We start from the raw sequence: 23,845 nt of genomic DNA, 5'->3' as shown, positions 1-23,845 counted from the left end.
TACAGCAAGGTGGATAATACGGGTTTGAAAATTTGCTTAGACAACAACAAAAAAGACAAAAACACACGAGATAAACAGATAAAAGATTTAAAGCTTTAATTTATGATATTCTATGTTATTTTGAAATTTCAGCGAATATTGCGGAAATTGGCCTTCGTGTTATTGGTTTTATACTTGTGCAAGCAAATTATACAGAAAATTGAAAAATAGTAAACTCGTCAGGCGTTTGGACAATGACCATTAACATGCAGACAGACAAAGATATAGACGGACAGACGTTCGAATGGACATATGAGCTAAATTGTGAACTGATTCAACATTTCACAAGTCACACATGTATGAGATGCTGGCAAGATCTTGGAATCTTTCTGAGAAAAAATATGATTCAGTATTCAGTGCACTATTTGACCGTGCACATGTTTTTTTTAACAAATCGACGGGTGAATTATGTGACCACAGTATTTACAAATTCGTGAAAGCTGTGATTTGTGAACTTTGTGGTCAAACATCCCGTTATTTAGTTGTTTTATTGGAAGCATTCATTTTTTTAATAATTAAGACAAATAGAATTATGCTTTCGCGGGTATTGTACGAGGGATGATCCAAAATCAGCAGGATTGTTCTCATATAACAAATATCGTGTAATATTTATACATTCAAATACTAGTATACATTAACAGTACGCGGATAGTATCCACTACAAACACTGACAATATCCTGAAAATAGTATGTATTTTGCAAAAGTTACAGGGGTCTGAACAGGGTCACTAACGCAGACCTGGCGCACACCGGAGGCATTGGAATGACGTCAAGAGCGTTAATGACGTCAACCTAGTATTTTTCAAAATAATCGTAGGTCTACGATGACGGTAAAGTTGGGAGGTAGTTGATAGTTGGGGATTCGAATATTCATCTACCTGCTAGGTGCCAGCTGGCAATTTGAATATTTAACTACCTGCTAGTTGCCGGTTGGGGATTCGGATATTCAACTACCTGCTAGTTGCCATTGGGGATTCGGATATTCAACTACCTGCTAGTTGCCATTGGGGATTCGGATATTCAACTACATGCTAGTTGCCAGTTGGGGATTCGAATATTCAACTACCTGCTAGTTGCCAGTTGGCAATTCGAATATTCAACTACCTCCCAGTTACCAGTTGGGGAATCGAATATTCAACTACCTGCTAGTTGCCAGTTGGGGATTCGAATATTCAACTACTTGCTCCTTGCCAGCTGGCAATTCGAATATTCAACTACCTCCCAGTTGCCAGTTGGGGATTCGGATATCCAGCTGCCTGCTAGTTGCCAGTTGGAGATTCGTACAATCAGAGATAGATGTTGATGTTGATAATTATTAAGCTACGTACTCGAACATGTCCAGGTTTTGTTTTTATTCGCAATATCCAACCAGCTGGGGATTCAGATGTTGTCTTGTTTTATGGATAAAAGGTACACATGTAATGAAATCACACGTCAAATGCATTTTTAATTTTTTATGCATGAACGCATATGGACCTTCGTGAGAAACACTGTTCTATTTGAGTATGTTTTCTACATTCGTCAGTCGGATATTCAAACATTTCCAGTTGGTTATTCGCGAGTATCCAACTACCAACCAGTTGGAAGTTGGGAATTCAGATTGTGTATTGTTGTAAGATTTAAAGGTAACATGTGAAGAAATCACACCTTGAAGTTTTTTATGCATGTATATTCGTGACAAACACTGTTTTAAATTATTATTTTCGTACATTCGCCAATCGGTTATTCGACCATTTCCGGTTATTCGCGAACGTACGTTGGGGCGACAGGTGATCACGTACATATGGACGATGGGTGATCACGTACGTATGGACGATGGGCGATCACGTACTATGGACGATTGGTGATCACGAACGTATGGACGATGGGCGATCACGTACGTATGGACGATGTGCGATCACGTATGTATGGACGATGGGCGATCACGTACGTATGGACCATCACGTACGTATGGACGATGGGTGATCACGTACGTATTGACGATTGGTGATCACGTACGTATGGACGATGGGTGATCACGTACGTATGGACGATGGGTGATCACCTACGCATGGACGATGGGCGATCACGTACGTATGGACGATGGGCGATCACATACGTATTGACGATGGACTATCACGTACGTATGGACGATGGGTGATTCCGTACGTATGGACGATGGGTGATCACGTACGTATGGACGATGTGCGATCACGTACGTATGGACGATGGGTGATCACGTACGTATGGACGATGGGTGATCCCGTACGTATGGACGATGGGTGATCACGTACGTATAGACGATGTGCGATCACGTACGTATGGACGATGGGCGATCACGTACGTATTGTCGATGGGCTATCACGTACGTATGAACGTTGGCGATCACATACGTTTGGACGATGGGTGATCACGTACGTATGGACGATTGGCGATCACGTACGTCTTGACGATGGGCGATCACGTACGTATGGACGATGGGTGATCAAGTACTATTGACGATGTGGCCAGCAGTGTGACCTCAGTGTAAACAAACTTACGAAAGATGATCACGGACGGACGGACGAAATTCATCAAACAACTCGGAAGCTCAGATGAACTACTACCTAATTTAAGAAATTGGCTGGTTGTCCCTTACGGATAGAAGAACAATTCAAAAACCGACATTTGTATATAACTACAAACACAACAAGTTACCATCTTATCTCGAACAATTATTTCCTCCAAGTGTGCAAGCGTTCAGTAACAACACGTACAATATTCACATTTACAATTATAGGATAAACACATATTTCGTTCATTATTATTCAAATTATTATAATATTTTATTAAAAATACATTGATGTTTAACATTGGAATTTCCTGTGATTTTTCAGTTACATTAAAGATAATTTTCATACTGAGCACTAACATTCAAGTATTTATTAACAAATTTAAGACCAATGAGTGAATAAATTAAAAACAAACAAATGTTTAAAAACATAATAAATGATGGTCCGTAAGTTTCTGAAGATGGTCCGTAATGTCCCTAAATCTGGTTCGTAGTGTCCCTAAATCTGGTCCGTAATGTCTGGTCCGTAATGTCCATGGTCCGTAGTGTCCGTGACCCTTCCCAAAGTCCCTACATTTTATATTGAAGGCGAAAGATCCGCTTCAATCCATCATGCTCGAATGCGTAACAATTGCAGCAACATAAATTTCGATCTTTACAAATCATATCGCAACGTCCCCTAACTGTGTTTGTGGTACAGAAATCGAAGATGTTGAACTCTTCCTTTTCAAAAGTAGTCGTTTTCCTACACAAAGGCGTCAGTTATTCCTTCAGACTTGGCAATAACACCCACTGAATGCCCATAAATTACTACGGGATACACTAATCTGAGTGACGAACGGAATAAATTTATACATTTTTTAAAGAGTGCATACATATATTGTTGCATCTAAAAGATTAAAGACAACTGAAGTTCAATAGGATGCCTGTCTACCATACTTGTAGGATTAGCCCACGTGGACTTGGCGACTACAGATTCGTTTCAGATACCATTTCTCTTCCTATCTTTCTTCCTCTCTCTCTTTCTTCCGTTTACCTATTTCTCAAGTCAAACTCGTACTTATTTGAACCTAAAACTTATTACCATAAGTTACTTATATATTCACATGCAAATTGATATTGTCAACTACTCAAGTCTAACGATAGTCGGACACATTTCGGGGAGGACCATTTTCTAATGTTGTCATAACTTGTGGCCGAACCCAATTGTATAATAATATTGTGTGTCGAAATGATATATATCAGGTATGTGTAGATTATTAACAATACAATACGATTAAACCAATTAAAGGTCTCGCTCATATTTTGGTAAAATGCACCTTTTTGTATGACGAAATAAAGTGTGTAAATCATAAATAGTGTTAAAACCAAGACTGACGGCTGCTACCAATCAACAAATGTTGTTATATGCTTAAATATTGTCGCTGAAGTCCAGGATGTTGAATATCGTTCACAACATCATGCATTAAGTCCTGCATTTGACAAGAAACGATGACACAATCTAAGTCTTATAGAAAAACAAAAACATTCTGATTTTGAATTTTATTTCTTATTTTCAACAAAAACTGTGATAGCTCATTCAAAATAGAACCTCAAAAAACACGAGCAGGAAGATTGTTATCTTAAACTGAACTGCTACTTTATATGTAATAATAATTAAACTCGTTGTACATAATCATAAGACATTTGTTTTAAGCATTAGAATGCTAATAAAACACACAAGTAATTGAGGGTAAAGCATATCCTAGTTTCAAAACAATCCATGACTGCAAATGAAGTATTCTGGTACCATACAGCAGCCAGATATTCAGCATCTAACACAGTCAACTAAATAGTTCAAGTGATGTTACCCGGAGAAACTAGATGCTTGTAACATTTTATAGAACAGATTTCCATAAGCAAGTCCCAACGATCATGCAGACGACAGTGGAGGAGATGTGTGAAATACTTCTTTTACCAGTGTTTTAAGTGTGTTCTTAGAAACAAGCCATTATCATAGAAGAGTGCTCAAACATAACATGTGAAATTTAAGAAATATCTCCTAACAACCTTTCTTGAAACTGAACAAAATGAACTTATATGAAATTCAAAGATATTCAAAGAAATTCAAAAAACTCCCTTCAACTGAAACGTTCACAACCCAGGTATTGAAAAAATGTCCTGCTAAAAGTTTGCAAATGTTCTTAGATATTTGAATGGGAAAATGGCTTAAACATGAAGTAATGAGAGTCAAATGTCACCATATACTTTCCATTGGTTGACATAGGCGTAAACACTCCAACAATCGTGAATGATATTACATGATTTCATTTGAGAATAAAATTGCATGAGTTACTCTAATCAATTCTTGCACAAATGTGTGCAATCCTGGTACATTGAATATACACAACAGCATTAGTTTCTTGTGACATGAAGGACAACACAATACACATGTACCTGAGACATTGGAAGAACCCTGGCTTATCAGAACTTTGGCTCAACCCTGGCTTATCAGAAAATTGGCTCATTGTATACTAGACCAGTTCACAATTGAAAAAGGGTTATGAGAGTGTTTTAGACATTACAGTATAAATATAATTATATGCCATTTTTTTGCAAAACAAATTAAATAAAATGTTGTAAATCTTATCTAAAACAATAACAGAAAATAATTTGGATTTTATGTCTGGAAACTATTGAAATTGATTATTTAGTTTTAAATCTGTGAACAATAGATGTAATACTATTACATTTTCAATAACCAAGCTATTGTCAGCCAGAATTCTGTATAACACAAGGTTCAAATACTTTCATCATGATGTTGTCAATCTTGCATACTTAAATGTAAAAAAATAATCTGCTTTATCTAAAATAAAAAAATACCACATTTTTTCAAATTTCTAAGCAATGCGACTCACAACCTTTGGTTAGCTGTATTACCATATGAGGAAGTATGCAACAACCTTAAATTATTAGCTTATGCATTTTAGATGCAAAATGTCACCGATTTTCGTTTGTTATGAAAGGCATAGATTTGCATCAAATTTTGTAGAATTTTGTCATTTATTAAATATAAGTCTAAAGAACTAGATCTTGCTCCATTTCCTTCAATATAATGTATTTTTAACAATACTCTGAACAAGAATTGAATCTTTTGTTTCCTCCATAATTCTTGCATACAAAACATACAGTTTCCGGAAATTCGACATTAGAGAGAATACAACAACACGCATTAAAACAGAAGCCGTATTCATATAGCATCTTGGTGGGAAAAAAATCATTAAAATTACAGAACATCTAGTGTTTCACACAAAAAAAATAAAAGTATGCAAGAAAGTTCCAAATAATTAAGGTTTATAAATGAATTTAATGAAAAAAGGTTACTTAAAATTTTCGTTGTTAAAATATCTAAAAAATGCAATAAAGTGAAAAATGTACTTGTAATCGTAAGAAGCTTTAGGAATATGGCCCCAGGTCTACACTAATGAGATCTGATGAGACAAATATACATGTTCTCTTATTGTATTTACCAGCTGCATATTTCAGATACAGACTTATCACAATTACAACCTATGTAGGCAATTTGACTGAATAGGACAAAACCTGAAGCTGTTGATCACTTGGGGAACATCTGATCAAAATTATCCTATACTTCTAACACTAAGCAACATAGTGGTCTAGATTATAATCAACATTTAAGGTTCTACATTATATTTTGTCCAATGGGGTGGCAGTATTTATTAAATCTGCCATATCTTGGTAAATCAGCAGTCAGAAATTTTGGATTTTAATAAGGTGAATCAGTATATTCAAACTGAGGTTGGGCCAGTAAATAAACTATAATCTCGATCACTAAGTTGGTTTAAGGGTTATAAGTACGCAATAACAAAAAGAAAAGGTATGTGACATGTTTTACATTAAACCATCTTCTTTATAAATATATACTTATAACCATTACCGATTACTTGTTATCAAGATGAATAACCCTGTATTTTTTATCAACATCATTCAATGTGCTAAATAAACATAGCTTATCTCTTCGTGGTTTCAATAATAGTTTCGCCACTATGTGACGCTGTCGGCAGATATTTATAATATTATATCAATGACATAAGTACTTTTCAAGCACATGACTGAGTGTTTCTATAATAAAATGATACATTTCACTATCCATTTAAATATTTATTCATTTCATTAGTTCTACTTATATCTTGTACACACATGGGTTCCTGGTCTGCAGGTGTTGTTAAGTCTAAATTTGTGTTCCGATGACTAAGGAGAGGTGGATGGTTATGATTATAACTGATAGACCCATATGGAAACAAAATCAGATTTATCTTAGATTTGAGATTGAGGAAATGTTATCAATCCATATTTTTATGAAAGGCAAAAATAAGTTTTGATAAATCATTATATTTATAAGGCAAGAGGACCAACGTTTAAGACAATGAACTCCTCTGTATATTAAAATCTATTGCACAAACAAAAGAAGGCTGGTCCACTCACATCTCGGCTGACCGGCAGCTGAGCGTTACATTTCTTCAACATCCAATTAAAATGCATGTTACAAAATGTGGTCAGGCAAGACACATAAAATCAGCCAATCACAAACTATTCCACTCCTTTCTTTACAAGATACCACATTCAAAACAACATCAGAGCTTGCATAATTAGAATGAACCTGATTTTAATGCTTAAAACATTTGAACACTTATTTCATTCATAACAAAATGATAACTAACTCATGTGACAATGACAAAACAGTGTCATAATTACAGTAAAACAAAGGCATTTTAAATAATGAAACATCATGGCAAACAAATAATAAAAACCAATTTGTAAGAAAGCAAAGTACAAAATGGTTCTAAATTTTAAATTTAACTATACATCAGCACAAGATGCTATTAAAATCAAACAAACATGAACTTTTGATATTTTTTTGTAATTTTCAATGAAATCAAATGCACGACTCTATATGTTCACAACTGTGATTAAACAGATGAGGAAAAAGTAATGCAAAGTGTTCAGTTAAAGCTAGAAGTGAAATATTATATTAAAACCTAATTAACCAATGCACAATGTAGGTCCATGAGTGTAAATGAGATTCAATGATATTGATCGAAATTAGATCTAACGCACAAACTTAAATATCAAATCAATTATAACTAAAATAAGGTGTCTAGATGTTATAAATACTAATCTGAAAACATATTGCTAATCAAATACTGCAAACTTCTAAATGTCGACACACCAACAAAACAGATAAAATATTCAAACAAAAATCATAAGCTGGTGTAAACGCTAATCTGTTTATTTTCAGTCAAAAATGGCCATAACTCAAAATCTATAACAGTAACAGGCATTGATTGCAATACATGTACATATTTGTTTCATTAAATTCATGTGAATATAATGATTGTTTTATGATTGAGTTATGGCCCGGGTTAAAGTGTTAAAAAACAAAAGCAAAAGATGCGGCTTATGCCAACAAAGGCAAGGCTATCACAATCACTCTACTTTTTTCTTCCCAAAACAGACAAGCTAAAAAATTCTGTTCTTGGATATACACTGTCAACCTAAATGAAACATACAATGGCCCAAACATGTTCATGAAAGGTGATAATTGCAAAAATCATTAATTTTATAAATGAAGAAAATCTTAACAATATTACAGACACTTTATGGCAAACAGTTTTGACTTGAAACAATTCATTAATAAACTTCCTAGTCTATATTAAAACTGTAACAGAGAGTCACAATGCAAATAATGAATAAATCATAATAAACAGCACAGTTTCATTTTAGTATTCAATTAAATATGTAAGTTAATAACTGAGTCAAATTATACCTTCCATTCAGAATGTACATGTTTCTTGAATTACGTAGAACACATACAAAATGGAACAAAATATTATCCTAAAGCTAAACAAACAAAAAACAATTTCAACCTTAGATATTTGTCTTTATCATTCTCTGGCCAAAGTTAATGCTACAAAAATAAAGCAATGAACATTTTGATAACACTAGTTGATGATATAAAAAAAAAAAATCATAAATACTACAAATTGGTGAAGCTTTAAACATCTCAACAAAAAATATACTTTAAACTAAAATAGTCAATTAATGGCATCATCTAACAATAATACGTAACATGTGAATAAAAAATTGGTAAATCCTATTAAATTTACATTTATAATATAAACCCTAAATCAATTTACATAACCTATACAAATTTGAAGAAAATTTGTTATTCTAAACTCATAGAATAAAAAATCACTCATCTATGAGCTTATGAAGCTAATTTGTTAAAAGTCAATTTCAAATTGAAAAAAAAACCACATCCCTATTAAACACCATCATTACAAATGATAGTTAACTGTAGCCCTCTGTGAAATCTGGACCCGACACATTGGGCACTCTGATTTTGTAGGGGCACATTTGTCGCACATAACACAGTGGTTGCAAGGTGTGGTTGCTATACTCCGGTTGTTTTCCGAACATATAACACATTTCACTGCAGACTGCTTGTAAATTACCTGCAAGAAAATAAGTCTAACCTGAACTAAGAAAATAAACAAACAAAGTTATAATGGATATTTTTTCAAAGTCGAAGTACATAGCTGCTTTCAGTTATCTTATGATAAAAAAAATCCTAAACATATTGTACTTATTTCCGATTATAGGCATACCTTTCCTTCAGCAATATCAGAAGATCCATTGAACTAATTTGCAGATGCATGGTAACATAATTCTATAAATGCAAAGTATCAATAGTCATAAAATCCCAGGCATTATTATATTAAAATGATAAAAACTTTTTGGAAAAACACATTGAATATTTACTGACTTATTAACTGGTAATGTACCTGTTCGATTTTCTCAAGGTCAGTGCGGAGCTGTTGTTGTAGATGTCTTAACTGTGGTAACTTCATGGAGTCTAGGTCGCCCGTGGCGGGCACTTTGTGTGTGTAGTTGCCTAGTGACTTCCCTGAGTTCATCTGGGTTTCCTTCAGCTTCTTGCACTGTGTAAGGGCCTAGCAAGACAATCAATGGTATAGAAACTCATTTTGTCATTCCATATGTACTTTGTAAGTCCTACAAACTAACTCGTACAGTAATTTAGAGAACAAGAGCTTTCACAGGAAGCAAACAAACAACTGGTCTTTGTTAGAATTTGTATTTGTAATTAATATATATTTTGAATACAATGTGTAATTGACTTCCTATTTATCGTTTTAAAGAATTTCAATAAAATATCTTCTTGTGTAATCTTGCCCTATGAGGTGAAAGGATGAAGGTTATGTGTGATACACGGACATAAAGTTTTAGATATGTGAGTTTGATTTCAAAACATTATAAAAGTTATGGGTATTAAAGGTAATACCGGGTAGGTTTATATCTATATTGGGCAATATTAAGCTTGAAGGGTGACCTTTTCCTTTCTGTTGACCAGATCATATATTTTATGCATGCCAAGCCTGATCATCAGCTCTTCAAACTGTGAAATAAGATTTAATTCCTTTTCATAGTAAAAAAAAGTATGGCTGAGACACTGAATGAAAAGAAATTCAAACTATTGCAGTATCAACATTTCGGAACATTACCTTGACCTTTAAGATTATAGCACCAACTTTATGTGCAACACACATCCGTGGTGCTCTACTATTTGTTAATATTTTATTGAAATCCAACTGATAGTTAGACAGTGGGACTTCTATATATCTCTCTTCAAGGGCACGAAAAAACTTATTTACACTCCAGCAATAAATCATTCTATTAAATACAAACATTGGAGTATATTTTCAGTTAAGAAAATAGACAAAGTATAAACCAGCTCCGTTTAAAGTAAAGCCTTCCATGAACATGGAGTGTCTCACCTCATCACGCTGTTTAGCTGTTGTGTTTCGCTCATCCTCTAAGGTCTTCACCTTCCGGGAACTCTCATCGGCCTCCTTTTTCCATGCCTCACACGCCTGCAACAAACAAGTACTGGTAGGTATTAGATCTGGGTGACAACAGAACCAGTCTGCTTATTCCTTAACAAGGAGTGTTTCTATGGCATAAACAAAGAACATAACATGCAAATTAACTAATAAATATTAAATATGGTACTAGATTCAAGACATATATAATTAAGAGGATATTTTAAAGTACAGTATGCTATAATACATGTCCGCTAGAGTAAACTGAACCCTTCACATGCACTGAGATTTTTTCACTAACAGATCATGCAAATACCATCCATCATGCATATTTTTCTGAATAGTTTACTAACCTTATTTACAAAAACAGCCTGTGTATGAAAGAATAACTGATGTGACACACAGTAATAATCAGCTATTTGCATAATGAGAGGCAATAGCCATGCCCAAGAGTACAGCTCAACTGTCTAAATGCATAGAAACATATGTGTAATCCTTTGAAAAAGTTCAAACTACTTTCATTCTTTATAGTGTATTTTTCTTTACATTCTTAAGGTTGTCATTTGAAGACATGCCCAACAAATTATTAACAAAATATTCCTACCGCCTTGGCCTGGTTGTAAGCCTGTTCCCAGTGGTCGAGCTTTGTCTTGTAGACGATCACATCTGATTGGAGCTTTTGCACGTCAGAATGGTTATTTGACAGGTTGTTGCTCACTGTCTGGGAGTAAAGGGGGGAGTGGGGGCCCCCGGGGCCACTCCTGGGAGACATAGAGTTCACCTCAGCAAATGGGCTTCCAGAGAACTTCATGTGATTGTGTTGGCCTAGGTAGTTCTGGAAAAGAAATGGATTTCAGACATGTAAATTAGATTTGAGAATACCACTTACACACCTATACAGCACATGTCAGTAAAGAATTTGACACATCATCAATCTAAAAAAAATGGCATACATGTAAATAAGCCATGTTCTCAGCCTATAAAATGTTACACTTAATTCTTATTTGTTTTTAAAAGCTCTGCATTCAATTTGTACTGTAAAACATTAAATAAAAATGTCTACCCACGTTAAAATCATTATGTGACTCCTTTGGTGTGTGTACAGGTATGATGGAGTGTGGGAAACTTCCATACGGCGAGGTTGGAGACTGGGAGAGGCTTCCCACACTCCCACGTGGGATACTGCAAGGTGGAATCCCAATAGGTATGGACGATGATCCAAAACCTGGAATGTAATAAATATGGTAGGTATGATTGACTATGTGACCTTCGGCCCCTATGAATGAATGAATTTGCCATCAAAGTGCCAATTCTTTATGCCATCTAATACAAATATCCTATGTGACCTTCTTCCTCTGGATACTTATATGACCTTTAATATCTAGATGACCATGTGACCTTTGTCATCTGGATACCAATGTGTCTTGATAACTAGATACCTATTTGACCTTTGCCATCTAGATACCCATGTGACCTATGTCATCTTGATACTCATGTGACCTTTGTCATCTGGATACCTATGTGACCTTGACATTTAGATATCAATTGACCTTGGTCATCTTGATACCTATGTCACCTTTGACAGCTAGATACACATGTGGTATTTGTCATCTGGATACCTATGTGACCTTTGACATTTAGATACCTATCTGACCTTGGTCATCTAGATACACATGTGACCTTTGTCATCTAGATACATATGTGACCTTTGACATCTGGTTACACATGTGACCTTTGTCACGTAAAAGAGATCTTCAAACTGAAACAGCTAAAACATGCACTTTCGATTCGATGTCATTTTAGTTTGATAATTTAAGCCATGTTATAATTTTTGAACTCATTCAAGTGGATCAGAATCGTCGGACAATATTGCCAATAGAAACGACACTGCTGACATCATGTACCATACCAACAAAGCCAAATAAATGGCTTCTAAACTACTTCTACAGAGATATTCAAACATAATTACCATACTGCATACCTGATGAGAGTCCCGCAGATATGGAGCTACTGAGAGAATTGGTATCGTTGTCGAGCTCCTTTTCCAGGGCGTTGATGTCAATATCATCAAGTGTTATGTCCTCTAATGCTTGCTCTATGAACACATACACACACACACGTCTTTAACGATGTAATAACTTAATACGGTGTGCAATAAATTATTAATAACACTTATCTAAAGAAAGTGCGGTCCGTAAAACAGTGTGCTCATTTATTACGTGGCTTTCTCTATGGGCATTTATATAGGCTCTTAAATTTAATACCAATTTTTTTAAACAAGGTTCAGAAAAGTGAGAGCCTAAAGTTTTTGTATTAAAATGCAGCATACCAGCTGTGTTATTATAACCGTCATTATAAAACAATTTTCTGGCTTATTTTTAAATCAATATCAATATTAGTTGTGTGGTTTACTAGTAACTACTTCAACCATTTCCCACCATATTGCATCAAATGATCTCTGCTCACCTATCACAGATCCTACTGTATCCCTGGGAGGGTAGAATGAGGGAGCGAATGGAGACATGGACTTTGCCATGGGAATCGTCACAGAGTTTGCCATCCCTGATTGCCCCACACTGCATGACAAATTCATGTTGTGCACTAGCATTAGGTTCTGCTTTCTCTTCGCCTTTTCTGTACTATCAAGGTTAAAATCATTGTCTATTGCTTGCAGTTGCTGACGTAATTTAATCTGTAACAGACAAAGGCATGAAAAATTTCAAAAAAAAATAAAAGTCAGTTTATAAACACATTTAGTGACACCAAACCTACAAAGAATTGTTATATATAAAGTACAAAATTTTGAAACAGAAGTGACAATCATGATAAGATACAAATTATCGCAACAACAAAATAGAAAATTAATTCATCTTTCAACATGACATGACAGCAAAATACAGTGGCATCTTCCAAACAAACATGATTTCATTAAAAGATTCAAGATTTTATAATGTTATTTGAGTATATGAGGCCTTGAGCCTAAAATCATATTAAAGAAACTCAGATTTACATTCTTAACAAGGATGACATAACTATGACAAACATTTAATGGATATGCATGTATGTTAAATAGTAAACATATGTACCTGATTAAAGTCTTCCCTTTCTGAGCCTATAATCCTTTGGTAGAAGCTGTCATTTGATGCCACACTACTCGAGATACTGTTGGACCGGCCCTTGCCTATGGGGTCAGGCAGGGGACTTCCCACATGGTGGTTGGACATGCTCCCTATACTGGTTGTGCTTACGACCTGTACAATAGCAATAAGGTGTGATGAAATGGGCCAGTTTGTCCAGCTAGACTAACAAAGTAGAATTTAAAAAGTAAAGTAATTCTGTTCTTATAAGATACAGTGTACCGGTAGGACCACACAAAGATTTTAAGTTAATTAAATGTCAAACACAGCCAAGAAACCCTAAGACAGTCTAAAAACCAATTACTAAATACCACCAACACTCACTGAATTTCCAGAGTAAGTCCTCTCTTTGCCAATTGGGTCAGGCATCTTGGTCCAAGAATTTGTAAATATACCGTTTGTTATACTTTCTTCTAACTGCAAATGAATAAATAAACCAATTAACATCTGAGATATTCAATATATGTACAAAAACAGAGTATATTTCACTTATTTGATATATTCTACATGTCTGTAGTGAAACTAAACAAGGTAACAGTTCAACTGGTACTATAATGGCTGTGGTGGTTGGCTTTTGGAAAGGTGAAAATATTGCTTGACTCTGTGTACATAATTTCGACTTAAATAGTCAATTACTAAAATACACATGTATCTAGTAATTAATATTGCATCACAAAAAAATCAATAAAACATCATCAATGTAAAACAATCAAGGGTGAAGCAGATTTAAGCCTAACTCTATTCTATTTCAGTTCAACAAGGGGCATAACTTTTAAGGCCTTATTTAAAGAGTGCTTAAAGTCTCTGAGGACATATCTATCAAATTATATTTGATTATTTTGAAAGTATTTTCGTGTAACAGCCAAGGTTTAAGTTTTTGCACAACATGACAAGTTAAAAGTCAATAATACAATAGCAAGAAATAAAAATACACACCACCGGCTGTAAGACTGAAGTAGGAGCACTAGTTGACAATAGGGAGTGTGGAAGGTTGGCCATACTCGGCATGGAAACACTCGAAGGTACACTAGAAGAGGGTAACAGGTTTGATATCATCGCCGCCAGGAAAGACGATCCTTGCTGAATAATTTCCCTCTGTGTTGTGATCTCCTCTGAAATGAAAGAAAATCTGAGCGTAAAAAAATTGAGTTGAACTGTTACCATTTTACTTTGTAACAGAATTATACGAGAATAATACATTCAAGCCTTCCACTTTTATACATATTAAAAGATCAATTGAATTGGAGCGGGGAGTCAAGACTAAAAACAATCACATCAATGATTAGAAGAGAAAGCTATGTTTTGCACTATTCCCATTTCTAAAAGTGTTATTTTTTCAAACTATTATCAATGTAATCAACATGTAAGGACATTGTATATATAGTGTGATACTGACTGGCCTTAACATAGTGATACTGACTGACTCACACATAGTGATACTGACTGGCCTTAACATAGTGATACTGACTGTCCCACACATAGTGATACTGACTGGCCTTAACATAGTGATACTGACAGTCCTACACATGGTGATACTGACTGTTCTACACATAGTGATACTGACTGACCTACACATAGTAATACTGACTGTTCTTCACATAGTGATACTGACTGACCTACACATAGTGATACTGACTGACCTACACATAGTGACACTGCCTGTCCTACACATGGTGATACTGACTGTTCTTCACATGGTGATACTGACTGACCTTCATATAATGATACTGACTAACCTACACATAGTGATACTGACTGGTCAACACATACTGATACTGACTGTCCTACATTGTGATACTGCTGGACCTACACAGTGATACTGACTGACCTACACATAGTGATACTGACTGTCCTACACATAGTGATACTGACTGACCCACACATAGTGATACTGACTGACCCACACATAGTGATACTGACTGTTCTTCACATAGTGATACTGACTGACCTACACATAGTGATACTGACTGTTCTTCACATAGTGATACTGACTGACCTACACATAGTGGTACTGACTGACCTACACATACTGATACTGACTGACTCACACATAGTGATACTGACTGTTCTTCACATAGTGATACTGACTGACCTACACATAGTGATAATGGCTGACCTTCACATAGTGATACTGACTGGTCAACACATACTGGCTGTCCTACATTGTGATACTGCTGGACATACACAGTGATACTGACTGGCCTACACATAGTGATACTGACTGTCATACACATAGTGATACTGACTGGCCCACACATAGTGATACTGACTGACCTACACAGTGATACTGACTGGCCAACACATAGTGATAAAGGCTGACCTTCACATAGTGATACTGACTGGCCAACACATAGTGATAATGGCTGACCTACACATAGTGATAATAACTGACCTAGTCATAGTGACACTGACTGTCCTACACATAGTGATACTGACTGGCCCACACATAGTGATAATAACTGACCTACGCAGTGATACTGACTGGCCAACACATAGTGATAATGGCTGACCTTCACATAGTGATACTGACTGGCCAACATATAGTGATAATGGCTGACCTACACAGTGATACTGACTGGCCAACACATAGTGATACTGACTGTCCTACACATGGTGATACTGACTGTCCTATACAAAGTGATACTGACTGACCTACACATAGTGTTACTGACTGTCCTATACATAGTGATACTGACGGACCTACACATAGTGATACTGACTGGTCAACACATACTGATACTGACTACCCTACATTGTGATACTGCTGGACCTACACAGTGATACTGACTGTCCTACACATAGTGATACTGACTGTCATACACATAGTGATACTGACTGGCCCACACACAGTGATAATAACTGACCTTCACATTGATACTGACTGGCCTACACATAGTGATACTGACTGGCCCACACATAGTGATAATGACTGACCCACACATAGTGATACTGACTGGCCCACACATAGTGATAATGACTGACCCACACATAGTAATACTGACTGGCCTACACATAGTGATACTGACTGTCTTACACATAGTGATACTGACTGACCTACACATAGTGATACTGACTGTCCTACACATAGTGATACTGACTGACCTACACATAGTGATACTGACTGGTCAACACATAGTTATACTGACGGACCTACACATAGTGATACTGACTGACCTATACATAGTGATACTGACGGACCTACACATAGTGATACTGACTGGTCAACACATACTGATACTGACTGCCCTACATTGTGATACTGCTGGACCTACACAGTGATACTGACTGGTCAACACATAGTTATACTGACTGTCCTACATTGTGATACTGACGGACCTACACAGAGTGATACTGACTGGTCAACACATAGTTATACTGACTGTCCTACATTGTGATACTGACGGACCTACACAGAGTGATACTGACTGACATACACATAGTGGTCCTGACTGTCCTACACATAGTGATACTGACTTGCCTACACATAGTGATAATGACTCACCTACTTAGTGATACTGGCTGACCTACACAGTGTTACTGACTGACTTCCAAGTAGTGATACTGACTGTCTTCCACGTAGAGATACTGGCTGACCTACACAGTGATACTGACCGTCTTCCACGTAGAGATACTGGCTGACCTACACAGTGATACTGACTGTCTTTTACATAGTGATCCTGAACGTCCTACACATATTGATACTGAATGACCTAAACATAGTGATGATGGCTGGCTTACACATGGCAATACTTACGTTCTACATGTGCAAATGCACAGAATGGTCCCCTTGGGCAAAAGTTTGTCTGAACCATGTCATTACACTTTGTGGACTTGTAAATCTAAAAAAGAATAATATCAAAGATTATCAAAATTGCACTATTAGTTAAAGAATACCGGTACTGATCACAATGTAGTAATGAACTTAAGGATGGTACTGTTAGTATCTTGGCACTTATCACACAAAATGGAAATTTTAGTTACTTGGCACTAATTACAAAATGGAAACTTACTTCAAAATGACATATTGACAAATATTTCATGCAGCTATGTTTCAAAGCATGAAAATTCATGAGAGTGAGCCTACCTCTGGGTGGAACTGCTGTTCTGTACGTGTATGACAGTAACCACAGTTGTCTCCATTCTCACACTGAGTCGGGTCACCCCAGTCATCACCATGCTTCACGTTTGGACATGGCGTTGACCTGGACGTGGTTCATACATTGTATGTAAAGAGACATAAAAATGACCATTCTACAAGCTCAATCAATTTAAGGTCCCTACAGTATCAAATTATTGATCATTATATTTTCAGTGAATATTTACAATCTTAATAGTTGAATTAACTTAATAAAGAAACTGCTAGGCTTAAGACTTTGAAATGGCAGCAAAAAGTTCAATCAATAGCGAACTTTTTTACTTGGTGTATCCAGATCGAATCTTTATTTAAACTCCCACATGAATAAGTAGATCAAATTTGAAGCATGCATTATTTAGTATTCTACTTTCATCATTAATTTTACCTGTATTTAGCCAATTTCGGACTACGTCTACGATCTCTGGCATTGTGGAAATGAGGACAGGCATATCCTTGTCTACACAAACGAGGAGGCTTTTTGCAGGTTTCTGTCTTGTAGTTTGCAAGTACAAAGTTTGTATCTGGGGATAAACAAGGATTTTATTACCTTTTACAAGCACTTTTGAATTACATGTAAAAAAGGAATTAAAAACTGCTTGTTAAATGTTACAAGTAATTCAAAAATGCTTGTAAAATGTTATTAATTCTTTGTAAATGTATCAGGTTTACTATTCATCCACATAGTCTAGATAAAGCATTTGCCACATACTAGATATCAGAACATAAAATTATAGCATTGATTAGTATAAGAACGAAAATAGTTCAAAATTCAAGGACTCAAGTTCAAGTTATACCTGACAGCTACTTTCATTACTTATTTGTATTCATTATTCTATTTACATGTAACTTATTTATAAACATAAATTCATCAAAGTCATTAATTTACTATCAATTATAAATAATACTTATTTACCAGCATTAAAACAAAAGCTTATTCATCAAAATGATCCAAAGGATTACCATTCCATCTTGGATCCTCCAATAAAAGCCTGTCTTTTTCCAAACTGCCACTGTTAGGTGTTCCTGGACTACTTGATATATCTGAGTTTTGCTCCATTGCCTGAAGTTCACGGATATCATACACAGGAGCACGCAGATCAATTGGACCATGGGCAAATGCACAGTGCGGTCCATTCTTAACACAATTGCCTTTTGAGTCTGTCTCATAAACACAAGTGCCGGTCTTGTAATATCTTAGGTGGTACCTTCTTTCTGTGTCACCTGCTGTTCTGTGCAGGAATGGGCATCTGGAAGATTACAAAATCACAATAGTTAAACATAACAGCTTATAGTTGCATCAATGTTCATAAAATAGCCATTCAATTAAACTTAGATTTAAATCGCAACTTAACTGATCTTCAAAGTTGATGACATATGTGTTTATTAATTTATGACAATATGTGACTGTTACATGTACCAATTTTAATTTCAAAGATCTAAGAGTCAGGGAAGAAGGTTGACAGTTGTGTTTTAAAAGAATTTTAAAATCCATATACAATGTCTAGAATGTACCCAAACCATGGTCATTGGATATGGATTTGCATATGTGTGTCCAAAGGCAGTATGTTTCTGCCCAGCAGATATGTTGTACTGAATTTGTTTTTATTTCTAATAGAAACACAATGCATGACAGATAATGAACCAGATATATCAAGATTGACAGACTTCATGACCTAACACTAATACAGAACTACATTTACATGATGTATACAGCTCTTAATGATATGACATAAGTACTATGGAAAATAAGTATTCCATGTGGTCAGATTATTTTTTTCATACATGCATATTATTTTGCCATCCAATAGATGACAACATAATAATTTTAACAAATATCGCGAAAAAGATTTTTTTATCTTGACTTCATTCATTTCCTTAAACTCAATAAGAATTTCTTCTGGTCTTAAAACTGTCACATCTTAGTTAGGTCAAGGTAAAGGCCAAGTTTTGTTTTCATGACATCATCAAGTATTGAGCAAGTAAAGTTATTTGTACAGTGGCATTCATAATATTCCCTGAAGCCTAATTTTCAAGATAAGAAGGGAATGTTTGTTTGGTCAACCAGAACATTGTATTCAATCTAATAATAGACACAAATCAATTCCTTTGTTTACAAAAGATTTGTTTCAATCAGGGATAAAATTCTCACAGCAGAGTCTGTAAAATAAGTTCCAAACCCTAACAAGATATAACTTATAACAAAAGCAAGCCACGATTATCTCAACAAATGACCAAAAAAATAAATTACGTCTTTTCTAAAATTGCACAACAAAGGAAGTAGGCCATGGTCGATCAAGAGTAAAACAAGATGGCGGCCATTGTTTACAAGATGTCAAGTTTTCTTGCGAAGAAAACCAATCATATGGACGACATTATACGCTAAATCACACTCTTTTTTCGAATGTTTTATATGCTTATACATAGCTGATGTATATTAAGAAGTTGTCATTATTCCGTATCAATTTAATCGGCAATTATATTTAAACAACTTCCCACCAAAAGTTTTGAACGAGAATGAATGAAAAGTTTCTTACTCGTCGCCGTCAGGGCACATGCCAGTCGTTTCGTCATATTTGGTACAATAAATATCCGGACTGTAGTTGAATGTCCCGTCTCTTTTCCTAACAGGTCTTCGCCTCCGCTGGTTCATGAAATGCCAGTGAAAACAAGTGAAAGGCCTGTGCTGTGTACATTTGTGTTGGAGAAAGAGCGGACATTGCTGTGTGCGAAATTCTTTCAAGTACCTGAAAGAAGATAAGCATTGATCAGCCATGACATCTCAAAATAACGAAAGAACAATATGTTAACAACGGAATAAATGCAAAAATCTCGACAAACTTACGTGTAATGTGGTGGTTTTTCCGTTTGAGTCGGAAGAGCCGGACTCTCCGACGGCATTTTTGTTGTTGTCATTATTTTCTATGGCGCATCTTAATTGCGCAGGTCAGGGTAAAGAGTAATATCATTGGACAGTTTTAGTCACATGGTACAAACTAATTGGGCGCGCACCTGCAGATCATATGTTTTTCATGTCATTGAGTACATTTTCTCGTGCATTTTGGCAATAACGCACACAGTCGCAAGAAAACAGTTAGATTTAACATGAAATTAAACTTACTTGTTTTGCAATAAGTCATTTGAGATATATTGCATGTTCAACGCCATATTTGACCTTTTCTTGAACTTTTTCGAGGGGTATACCTTAATTAACGTGCAATAACTCGGGGTTAATTTATGAAGATGAACTTGAACTAGGGGCGGCTTATTGCCGATTTCGTGATGTTTTTTTGTACATGATTTCAAAATGAAATTTATTGTTGTTAAGATGACGGAGGTCTACAGTTTAATTATTTAGCATGTTCTTAATCTAATTTTGTCATGATAAAATGTATTAGTTAATATGTTATCGCACACGTACATAATATTCGTATTTGTCACCATTGTGCACTTTATGCCCCGTTGGTCTACGACCTTCTGGTTTATTATAAATAAAACTTGAAACTCGAAACATATGCTCAATGCTCAACAACACTGTCTATATCTTCACATTTGATTAGACCGTCGAAATGTGCAGAGGGCATGCTACCCAAATTTGCCATCTTGCAATTGGTTGGGTTATATTACCCGTAATCTGACGACTGTATTAGAAATAACCTTAAAACCCCCATAGATGACAGTGTAAAACATGTAAAAATAACAAAACCGAAATGATATAATTATGTAATGAAGTGGACATTTGAAAATTCACTTAGCGCTTCCATTGTTGATTTATTTTAAACCGATAAGCACATGAGGATTTTATCACCCTATTACATAATTGTAAACCAATATAATCCCTTCACTGGATGTGATACTACAGGGTGACGCATGTCTTACAAAATCAACGCCATCCCAGCGTATGAGGCATAAATGTGGGGCAATGAGCCGGGACAATGAGCCGGGTCAGGCGAGCATTTTATGTGATTGCCCCCGTTTTCATCATGTTTTTAACCGGCACTCTGATGGATGACTAGCGCTACATATCATCAGCGATCCTGTCTCTAGTGTTTTTTTATCAAGGAAATTATCACGGTGTCCTTCAAGGCCTTCCATAGAACAAAGGTTGGTTTAAACCTGGGTAGGATTATGTAAAGCAAAATAAATGATAAAGAAAGTCTTTCTCTGCTTCTGTTAATGCATTTTTGTAACCAGGAAGTTAGTCTAATTAATTATTTTCACTACATTATTGAGTATATTTCTTATTTGGAAACATATCATCAAGAAACAACAAGGTCTGAAGCACTTCGACACACTAAACATATTTATATTGTCGACGGACTTTTCCGAATTAATGCTTATGCTTTTTGAGCCAAAATTTAATACAAACTTCCTTCGTAAATTTTACTTACATCCTTACTCAAACATGTTTCCGAAGGATTTACCTAACGTTTTACCCATTGAAAAGGAGTTTTCCTCATAATAAATAAAACATGGAACGTTTGAAACATATAATATTTGGTCTTTCCCACTGACTAAGGCCCTTAATCACAAACATGTATACGGCTGATATTAAAACTGTATATCAGCGGGTGAAAATGTGCTTCAACTATAGAAGTATTCAAGCTCTGGTGAACAGTTTTCACGAACAATGATTGTTATGATTGCATTCAATGTTATATAGATCGTGTATGATTCAGCATCGTACCTGGTCCAACTTCGGATAAAACGTAATATACATCCAGTTTACTTTGCAGATCAATATTTTCAATATTTATATATGCTACTGATTACCTGTGCAGTTCACAGCTGCAGGACTCCCGTTTGTTACATATATACTCCGTTACTAACGGACACATTTCCATTAAACTATCGACTTTAATTCATTAAGGTTCAGAATAACGACACAAAACTAAGTAACAACTTTCGTGAACAACTAACCCTGTATTGCATTCAGCACAATCAGTAACAATCGGAAAATGCTACTGTGGTCTGCTCCACATTGATCTGTTTACTACAATTATTAATGCTCTGTGGCACGTAAGCAGGTCACAAATCATAACAATTTTCCAAACCAGGTTAATTCACTTTGTAGTTGTTTTATTTTTCCCGAAATCAAGGCTAACAGTGAATAAAATCATTTGTTATCTTTTGTCAGTTTTATACATCATCTCTTGGACGTTAACAGCGGAGCAACATATGCCAACATGTACTAATAAGTTCACATACATTTCTGCTTTCATATGTCAGTATGGCACTAATACTATTCTCTACTAGCATAACCTTCATTAAAGGCGCACAACACAGGTTGATGCCAAATTATTTTTAGTGCATTATGATGTATATGTATAACTCAATTGACTTTAATGATCAGAACTAAAAATGGCTATGCTTTTTCTAAATGGGAAAATTGGTGGCACGTTGCTATTAATTAAAACAAGGCAGTCTAAAGGACGGCCAAATCCCCGGCCGTTGTTTTTAAAAAAAATAATCTCGCAACCTAACTGGTACGTTAAATCTGACCAAAATTATTCAGTGGGAATATAGGAAATACAAGTCGTTTGATCGGTAACCTAAATATTCTTGGATATATGAACATATTATAAAAGGATATTTGTTATATAGTTAATTATATTGTGTGTAGTGTTGGTAAGATCAATGTCAAGGTTATTTTGGCTAAAGAAAGAAGGAAAATGAGTCCTTGATTTATAACATCGATGAAATATCAAGCCTTAAGTATTTTCGATAAAGTAATATGGTAATCCATCAATGCATAAGTAAGTTCTAGCGCGGACACGAGCATGTGTACCCTGACCTTGAAATGACTCTTGAGACCTTGACCTTTGAGGTATGGACCCGGGTCAAGGTCACTGCACATCGTCTCAATGAGGACAACGTTTGTACCAAGAAATCCATCAATGCATAAGTAAGTTATAGCGCGGACACGAGCAGGTGTACTCTGACCTTTAAATGTCTCGTGTGACCTTGACCTTTGAGGTATGGACCTGGGTCAAGGTCACTGCACATCGTCTCAATGAGGACAACATTTGTACCAAGTAATATGGTAATCCATCAATGCATAAGTAAGTTATAGCCCGGACACGAAATGTTACGGACAGACAGATGG

The 23,845-nt window shown here is 35.6% G+C and overlaps 1 protein-coding gene across 4 annotated transcripts; it reads right to left on the bottom strand.

Annotated features, from left to right (window-relative positions):
• Positions 1-4,096: 4,096 nt before the first annotated feature.
• LOC128207472 (putative E3 ubiquitin-protein ligase UNKL) lies at positions 4,097-22,663 on the bottom strand. Of its 4 annotated transcripts, none has more exons than XM_052910423.1 (16): positions 22,513-22,663; positions 20,277-20,486; positions 18,703-18,989; positions 18,128-18,263; positions 17,692-17,809; positions 17,362-17,446; positions 14,544-14,719; positions 13,932-14,024; positions 13,557-13,721; positions 12,937-13,162; positions 12,440-12,565; positions 11,538-11,695; positions 11,075-11,305; positions 10,426-10,521; positions 9,415-9,582; positions 4,097-9,084 (listed from the first exon to the last, which is right to left on the bottom strand). In XM_052910423.1, exons 1-16 carry the CDS (start codon positions 22,581-22,583, stop codon positions 8,908-8,910), a joined length of 2,523 nt encoding a protein of 840 aa, XP_052766383.1. In that variant the 5' UTR covers positions 22,584-22,663; the 3' UTR covers positions 4,097-8,907. The 4 variants fall into 4 exon arrangements, with proteins under 4 accessions (XP_052766383.1, XP_052766392.1, XP_052766376.1 ...); XM_052910432.1 differs by having other exon boundaries at positions 12,452-12,565; positions 22,513-22,662; XM_052910416.1 differs by lacking the exon at positions 22,513-22,663 and adding an exon at positions 20,585-20,697.
• Positions 22,664-23,845: the final 1,182 nt, after the last annotated feature.

Source organism: Mya arenaria, chromosome 2, assembly GCF_026914265.1.
Source record: "Mya arenaria isolate MELC-2E11 chromosome 2, ASM2691426v1".
NCBI lineage: Eukaryota > Metazoa > Mollusca > Bivalvia > Myida > Myidae > Mya > Mya arenaria.
The sequence above is the reverse complement of the archived record's forward strand: the minus strand, read 5'-3'. Positions and strand labels throughout refer to the sequence as shown.

Bases quoted from the DNA above. Each gene is read 5' to 3' on its own strand.
- LOC128207472 (XM_052910423.1), bottom strand. From the start codon at position 22,583: ATGGAAATGTGTCCGTTAGTAACGGAGTATATATGTAACAAACGGGAG. The intron at 17,810-18,127 runs GTAAAATTAATG...AACCACGTCCAG, and splicing joins CCGAAATTGGCTAAATACAG to GTCAACGCCATGTCCAAACG. The intron at 10,522-11,074 runs GTAGGAATATTT...TGTTTGTTGCAG, and splicing joins CTTACAACCAGGCCAAGGCG to GCGTGTGAGGCATGGAAAAA.